The sequence below is a fragment of the Pundamilia nyererei genome, unplaced genomic scaffold (assembly GCF_000239375.1).
Source record: "Pundamilia nyererei isolate P.nyererei 1_Seehausen unplaced genomic scaffold, PunNye1.0 scaffold00207, whole genome shotgun sequence".
Classification (NCBI taxonomy): domain Eukaryota; kingdom Metazoa; phylum Chordata; class Actinopteri; order Cichliformes; family Cichlidae; genus Pundamilia; species Pundamilia nyererei.
The window spans coordinates 308,022-316,580 of record NW_005187608.1 but is presented as its reverse complement, the minus strand read 5'-3'; the positions used below and the strand labels follow the sequence as shown (position 1 = coordinate 316,580).

Here is an 8,559-nt window from a genome sequence, read left to right as displayed (position 1 = left end):
TACAGCAGCCTCCTGAATTAACACCATCACTGCAACCTGGATTACAGCAGCTTCCTGGACTAACACCATCACCGCTACCAGGGTTACAGCAGCCTCCTGAATTAACACCATCACTGCTACCAGGGTTACAGCAGCTTCCTGGGCTAACACCATCATTGCAGGTCCCGATTACAACTAAACCTAGTAAGTCAACACAACCTATCACACCCATAGGTACACAGAGGAACCCTGTGTTTAAAAAGCATCGATTGTTTAAGTTATTTCGGACTCTTAATCAAGCTAGGACTATATGGGATCCACAGTGTAAAGACAAAGGGCTCCTAGGTGGCCATCTGAACATACGCAGCATGGCCCCTAAGAGGGAACAACTGGAACATCTTCTCATTAATTCAAATGTTGATTTCATGGGACTTTCGGAAACTTGGCTCAAACCCTCTTCTCCACAAGCACTGGTAACTCTACAAGGCTACCATGTCTTCAGAAAAGATAGGCATCAGGGAAAGGGGGGAGGGGTGTTATTGTATATGAAGGATTCTCTAAAATGTACACAAATAATCTGGCCCAATGAAATCTCTGTTGAATGTGTTGGAGTTAAAGTGTCACTCTCAGCAGAAATGTCATTTACTGTTTTATGTCTTTATCGCCCACCTTTAGCAAAAGTAGATTTTTATGACCAATTCAAGGCACTTCTGAATTCTTGTGACTTCAACAATGAACTTATCCTAATGGGAGACTTAAATGTAAATTAGGATAAGAAACTAAAAGAAATCACAGATTATTTTGGTTTAAAACAAATGATCAATGATCCCACTAGAATAACAAATCGCTCTAGAACTCTAATAGACCTGGCGTTTTCTAACAAACCGGATAGAATGATAAAAACATAACTTTTTGACTGGCTTGTCTGACCACAGTGCAATATTCTTCTCTAGAAAGCTGACTAAAAAGCAACTGAGATGTGTCAGTAAAAGCATGAATATAAAAAAAACATTTATTCCAAATAGTCAAGAGCAACATTTAATGGCAGCTCTAAATAATTTCGATTGGAATAGCATACTATCCTATAATGACACTAATAAATGTTGTGATCTATTATACTCTGCTATTAAAGGGGTCTTGTCACAGTTTCAGAAAGAGAGCCATTTAAAGAAACGAGTTTATTCCTTGCCTTGGATTAATACTGAATGTAAACAGCTTATGAGACTCAGAGACCAGTTACTTAAAAAATCGTTACAATCTGGATTAAATACTGATCGATTACATTTTATATCTGCAAGCAGCCCATCAGCTTTCACTGGCATTACATGACTTATAAAAATGGCTGAATGACTCATGCCTGTGCCTTAATTTTAAAAAGACCGTATCAATGTTTTTTAGTAACCCTAAAACAACCGTGGCTGCAGTAAAAGTTTGCTTGGGTGCGCAAGAATTAATTAATGTTGAGGAATTTAAGTATTTGGGAGTGCTACTAGACTCTAAATTATCCTTTAAAAAACACATTAAAAAAGTAGTGAAAACTGTAAATGTTAATATACAGAACTTTAGACATATCTGCACATCATCAACAGACACAGCAGCGATTACATTCCTGCTCTCTATGATACTGGCTCATATTGAATATTGTATTACAAGTTGGTCCAAGTAGCTCTGCTGCTATTGGGCCAATTGAAGTGTGCTACAAAAGAGCATTGAAAATATTAGATAAAAACCCTTTTTCATATCACCATTGTCGAATTTTAGAAAAATACAAGTTTTTAAATTTTACTAATTTCAAATGATTTAAATCTGCCTGTCTAATATACAAAGTTATACATGGTCTGGCGCCTCCACCAATCAGTGATTTTCTTAAACAAAAGTCCAGCAGTGTTGCCGGGTCTCGACTGACTCGAGCCGCTGTTAGAGGTGATTGTGAACTGGCATTCAGGCGGACCACCTTTTCACAGATGCTCTGTCATATCAGGGAGGGAGCTTCTGGAATAGTCTTCCACTGTCAGTGAGGGAGAGTACAAGTCTACCCATCTTTAAGAGTCACTTAAAAGGGCGGCTGAGGGACACACAAACATGTGATCATGTTTAATAATCATGTTTTATATTGGACGGGTAAAAGAGTTAGTGTATTACAAAAAGGGAAACAACTGTTAGTGCAATTGTGAGCAAGGGGACCTTGCAAGTGCTGCAAGATTTTAATGCTCTGCCTTCTGATTATTCATGGTTATTCACACCCCATGAGGCAAGACTTCAGAGATTTAAAAACAAAAAACCCCTTCAACCTGGCAATTTTGGTTCAGGAGGCCCACCACGGTCCAGTTAAATGTGTGCAGATTTGTGCAATTTCTTAAAGCAATGGAACAACTGAGTAATACATGTAAAAAAGGGAAATCAAGTAAATATGGAAACATCAAAATAGCCATTATTTTAACTGAATCCTTGCATCTCTCCCTTCATCTGTTTTCTTACATCTTTATCTGCAGGTAGTCTTTATCCTTCGAGCCTCTACCAGAGGCCTGGGAGCTCCAGGGTCTGCTGTCCTACCCCTGCACTCTTCTGGACAGAGATCAGGGATGTTGTTCCTGGGCTCTACTGGAGCCACTGGCCCAGTTTGGACAGTTCAGATGACCACTGTTGCCTTCATGAGTGTATTTGTTTATCCACCTTGAGAAATCACGAACACTTCATCTGTGATTGGTTTTTTTTTTCTTACCACGGTTCCTGCTATGGCGTTACCGCCCATCTCTGATGGTTACCATCACCATAGCAGGAAAAAACAGTGGTAAGACCCCCCCCCACTAATTAAGAATAACAATAACATAAATAATATAATGTGTAACATGGGCAGTATTAATGTGTCCCAGTTTTTTCAGCTGCAGTGACAGTTGACATGGCTGTGAGCAGTGTTTCCTACCTGTGTGGGCCTCAGTGGTGCACGGACACAAAATAAACAAATGATTCGTTTTCACGCGCGTTTAATGAATGAAAGATTTACTGTGGTACAATCAAACATTCTGTTACAAAGGTCCAAAATAACAACGGTGTGCTCTTGTTTCTGACACTTGACTCCAGCTGCAGTAAAGACATTCTTCACTACAGAGGAGGCATTAAAGCGTAGAAGTAAAACGTCAGGGATGGGGTCAAATTTACAGACATTACTTTTGGTAAACAGGTTTGATGAACTTAATTGCAAATAATATTGGCAGCTTCCAGCGTCACACCTCATCCTGTAGTAGATGCAGCTGCACTACATACACGGGGAAATCGTCCTGACTTATCACCAAGACTTAAAACTTGACCTCTGACACCGACTTTGAGGTCAGATGTTGAGGTCACCAGGATTCGACCTCATCCAAGATCTTTAGTCGCTGCACCTACGTCACCTGGATCTGCAGTAATCATATTCACAAAAATACACAATCAGCCTTTCACAGCTTGTTTGCTTAATTAAAACTACCGTTTGGCTCTAATGAGTGATGAGGCTCAGCTGCATGAAGCTAACTCGTATTAACAATATTAAAGCCCAGTATTGTAGAGGTGGCATCAGCCGAGAGGAGAGAAGTAGTGATAAAATACTGAATGCTGAAGCTCCGAGCGCCAGCAGTAATGACAGCATCTCCCAGTCTCAGCTGTGAATGTGAACAAAGGTTAAGTGATCTTCATGGAGGAGGACGAGCCTGGAAGCTTGACAGCAACAGATTTCTGATTTACTCACAACAGTTTGTTCATAAGCCTTATGAATTCCTTGACCCAGAGGAAGTTTTAAAAGAAAAACGTTAAAGCAGCAAATCAAAACATCTAAGATGCCAAAGTCAGGTTATCCTTGAGTTTTCCTTTGGACAAAGCAGGAGGCGAGAAGACCAGCACAAAAAGAGGCATCAAAGTCCCTTTGACTCACTGCCTCATTCAACAGCTCCCCAAGGTGAGGCATTTGCATTTTCACTTGGTTGCACAGTTCAGCATTCCAGAGCAGTTAATGGAGCTAAAATCAATGACAATCTCAGTCCTCTTGGGCTTGAACTGCCTGTGAAAACACCAAACACACACAGACTGGTCAGAGACGCACCTTTACACACAGAAAATGCTTAAAGAAAAGAAAATGCACCTTTGAAAGATTTTTATTGGCCTCCTACTCTGATAAGTTATAACAAGGTTCATGTAGAGGTTTGTAACCACAAAGATCCATAGTTCAGCTCACAGACACGTCTTGGGATCTTTTTAAGCCACATCGAGCATCATAACTTGGGTCTAGCAGGTGTTCCTGAAACGGCCCCTGAGTTGCACAGGCCTCCCCGAGTCTTCTCTGTATGATGAGCTTTCTAGAAGTGCAGGGTTACGATATGCGTTTGAAACAACTGTGATACAAACAGTGCTGTGGCTGCAGACAGACACAGCTCTTCCCCTCACTAACAGCAGAGTCCAGACTGTAGAGAACTAATCGGAGCAAATAAAGAGTCGAATCCAGAGCAGCACAGCTGCAACTCAGGCCTGAACACAGAGGCTGCATGCAGGTCTGCACAAGATAATAAAGTTGATCATTTCTACCTTTACGATTATTTATTAAAGTGTGTTTCTTATTTTGTTGTGACCAGCTGTGTTCTTATTTTTAAAATGCAGGTGTGATCAGTGCATCGTTCACAGTGAGTGCTCTGGCAGGTACCTTTTTATTTTAGTCTAACAGCAGACCTTATCTACAGCTCATTAGATCTTGTTCTAACATATGCATAGAAACTGAACATTTAACAGTGTTTCCTGAAAACCCTCTCCTGTCTGATCATTTCCTGATAACATTTACATTTACAATAATTGATTACACAGCGGTGGAGAGTAGACTTTATCAAAGTAGATGTCTTTCTGAAAGCGCTGTAACTAAGTTTAAGAATATAATCCACCCACTGTTATCATCTTCAATGCCCTGTACCAACACAGAGCAGAGCAGCTATCTGAACGCTGCTCCAACAGAAGTCGATTATCTTGTTAATAATTTCACCTCCTCACTACGTACGACTCTGGATACTGTAGCTCCTGTGAAAACTAAGGTCTCTAATCAGAAGTACCTGACTCCGTGGTATAATTCTCAAACACGTAGCCTAAAGCAGATGACTCGTAATCTGGAGAGGAAATGGCGTGTCACAAATTTAGAGGATCATCATTTAGCCTGGAGAAATAGTTTGCTGCTTTATAAGAAAGCCCTCCGCAAAGCCAGAACATCTTACTATTCATCACTGATTGAAGTAAATAAGAACAACCCCAGGTTTCTCTTCAGCTCTGTAGCCAGGCTGACAAACAGTCAGAGCTCTGTTGAGCCAACCATCCCTTTAACGTTAACTAGTAATGACTTCATGAACTTCTTCACAAATTAAGTTTTAATCATTAGAGAAAAAATTACCAGTAATCATCCCACAGATGTAATATTATCTACAGCTACTCTTAGTACCATCGATGTTAAGTTAGACTCTTTTTCTCCAATTGATCTTTCTGAGTTAACTTCAATAATTACTTCCTCCAAGCCATCAACGTGTCTTTTAGACCCCATTCCTACAAAACTGCTCAAAGAAGTCCTGCCATTAATTAATTCTTCGATCTTAAATATGATCAACCTATCTCTAATGATCGGCTATGTACCACAGGCCTTCAAGCTGGCTGTAGTTAAACCTTTACTCAAAAAGCATCTCTAGACCCAGCAGTCTTATTACAGGCCAATCTGCAACCTTTTTTGCTTTAGTAAAAAACAAACAGTTAAATGTGTAACTTCTTTACACTGACAGAAAAGGGAGTTTCACTGGTCTGGCCACCTTAGGATCAAAGTGAGCTGTTTGTGGTTGTAAAATGTAAAATGACTTTGATCCCTCTGGTCTATAGGGTTGGTGAAATCTTGATTTGGTACTTTCTTGGGATCGCCAGCAGGTGGAGCTGTGGCTGCTCTGCACACCATTGATCCTATTTTTCAGCCGTTCATCCCAGCTGAGGAAAACGACACGTTTCTCCCGCTGAAACAGGCGCTTTACTTTTCTTTTCCTCTTCTTTTCCCTTCAAATCAAATACATCAATCATCCTTTTCTGACCTCCATAACAATTCCAACCCTTTCACCACATTTTCACTTGCACAGTTCATTTGTTGTGCTCCCTTCCATGTCTGTCCGCTTAGTTCTCAGATCTGGTGGTCCTTTGTTTATACTGACTTATTGTAAGTCAACACATCTAAAAGATAGCTGTTGTTGTTAATTGGGGCTATGTAAATAAGCGTACTGTATGTCTTGATGCATGCTCAATCATCCAGGTAAATCCCACAGTTTGATTGTGTTCATCTGGACGCAGCGCTGTCAGAGGGAGAAACCTCTCGTCACTCATCCAATTTACAAATGCAACCTGAATTTTGTGAATTTGCAGAGTTCTTGGTAACTTTGTAAAGCAATCAAATAGAAATAGAACAAAAATACACCCACTGTAGCCTCTGCACTCAAGAAATGTTTTATTGCAACTGATATAAAATCTGAAGTCCCACTTACTCGTGCTATTGGATTTAGCATGCATCTATTGGGCAGTCTCAACTACAGTCACAGTATGACAACATCCACAGAGATTGTTCTCTGTACTGAATGAAGGAGGAATTGTGTGAAATTTAGGTGAAGCACCATCATCACAACAACTTTTAAGAACAAGCACAAGCTTTAGTTTTGCTATTTGGCCATAATATCTGCAGCAGTGGGATTCTGCAAGCATGGAAAAGCTTCCTGATACATCCTGAGTTACAACATTCTGAAAGTGTCCGAGACAGACTACTGCAGAAACGTAACCACCGCCTGGCCTGAATTCAGTCTCTGGTCCGGAGTAGTTTGGCCGTACTTAAGGCAACAAAGCATCAGTTTCTCCTTCTAGACTAACGTGTAACTTACCTGCACTCGATCTTTGCCATACTGAGCAGCCTTCTGGAAGCAGTCATTTCAGGTGTGTCATGGTACTTATCAGAAAGATACACCACCTCCTTCAGACCTGGAGAAAGTGAGGGAGGGGTCATAAATTAATCTTATTTGATATTACAGAGGATGGAATATTGCAAATCAATTAAGGTTAATTGATTAAACACTAAGTAACAGACACACCGATGAGGGTTTAACACTTTTTAAATATACACGCTTTTCTGTTCCAAAGGACTGACCCACTCTGCAGCCTGATGTAGCAGTGAATCACATTCTTAAATGTAAAAAAGGGCCATCTATGTCCACTGTGAATGACCGTTATTGAACAGAGGTGGTGGCCACAACCCACACTCACACTTTGCACCAGGTTACATCGTGTATGTCAAGTTTATTTATAAAGCACATTTAAAAACAACCAAGGCTGACCAAAGTGCTGTACAAGAAAATACAATAAAACACAAGTACATAAAACACCTCACTGATAAAGCAATAAGTGAAACCTTGCTAAAAGCCAATGAGAAGAGGTGAGTTTTAAGAGCAGTTTTAAAAGTTCCAAGGCTTGTGGAGAATCACAAGCGTGAACCTTTAATCTGACAAGTAAGTCAGGTGATCGGATGTGGCTCACCTGAAACCCCTGGAGGTAATACTAATAATAATAATAATAATAATAATAATAATAATGATGGATTGCATTTATAGCGCTTTTCGAGACCCTCAGAGCGCTGTACAATTCCACTGTTCATTCAGTCTCACATTCACACTGGTGGAGGCAGCTGCAGGTGTAGCCACAGCTGCCCTGGGGCAGACTGACAGAAGCCAGGCTGCACCACCTCCGGTCAACACCAGCAGGTGGTAGGTGAAGTGTCTTGCCCAAGGACAAAGACAGACAGAGCTGGGGATCGAACTGGCAACCTTCCGGTTACAAGATGAGCTTCCCAACCCCCTGAACCACGGCCGCCCCCTACGCCCTCTTATCACACCTTGGCTCACATGATAACACTGATGACTAATAGATGGTCAGCGACCACTTCTTCAGGGACAACCCCCACTGGGGTTTAAACACTGTTGGTTTGAAAACAGCCTCTCGTCCTCTTGGATGAGAGGCTGTTTTCATCTTCAAAAAAGCTAAAGAAGTCAAAACTGCCTTCCTTTCAAGCTCCTAAGACGACCACATCCTGGGTGACCGAGTACCTGCACAGACAGCAAATCGCATTGTTATTATAATTTATGTCTTCTCTGAGCGGTCTAAATCATCTAGAACTAAATGAAAATGTGAATAACTGGGTGGTCTTTGAAACAAATAGATGTTGTTCTCACGATGTGGTCAAGCATGCTGCAAACACTGGTACTTAGAAAATGTGCCAAGAAGAGGCAGAAAATGAAAGCTGACTGAAACAGATGCCACACACCTCACACTTTTAAGTACTGGGAGAGAAAAGAAGATTACTGCTACGAAGAAGTCTTAACTAGTCTGAGAAGATTTTCAGAATGACCATAATCAGACAACTGAATGAAGAAGGCTGAAAAAGGAAGAATAGCTGCTAAGAAGCAGCGACTGAGCATTAAGGAGGTCAACAAATGTACAGGAAGACTTCAGATCTGTCAGGGAGCTGCAGGTGACTGCAACTAGGTACTGTTCCTGTGCACGCAC

At 41.0% G+C, this 8,559-nt stretch overlaps 1 protein-coding gene across 3 annotated transcripts in view; it reads right to left on the bottom strand.

The window, feature by feature from the left end:
• Positions 1 to 2,946: 2,946 nt before the first annotated feature.
• Positions 2,947 to 8,559, bottom strand: part of LOC102215600 (uncharacterized) — a 28,078-nt gene continuing 22,465 nt past the window's right edge. For 2 of the 3 annotated variants that reach the window (XM_005747878.2, XM_005747879.2), the window contains exons 11-12: positions 6,885 to 6,981; positions 4,083 to 4,307 (exon numbers count right to left, since the gene is read on the bottom strand). In XM_005747878.2, coding sequence (XP_005747935.1) covers positions 4,178 to 4,307; positions 6,885 to 6,981 — 227 coding nt within the window. In that variant the 3' untranslated portion in view covers positions 4,083 to 4,177. Of the gene's footprint in view, positions 4,013 to 4,082; positions 4,308 to 6,884; positions 6,982 to 8,559 lie in introns of those variants that run through there. The other variant, XM_005747880.1, reaches the window with a different exon arrangement.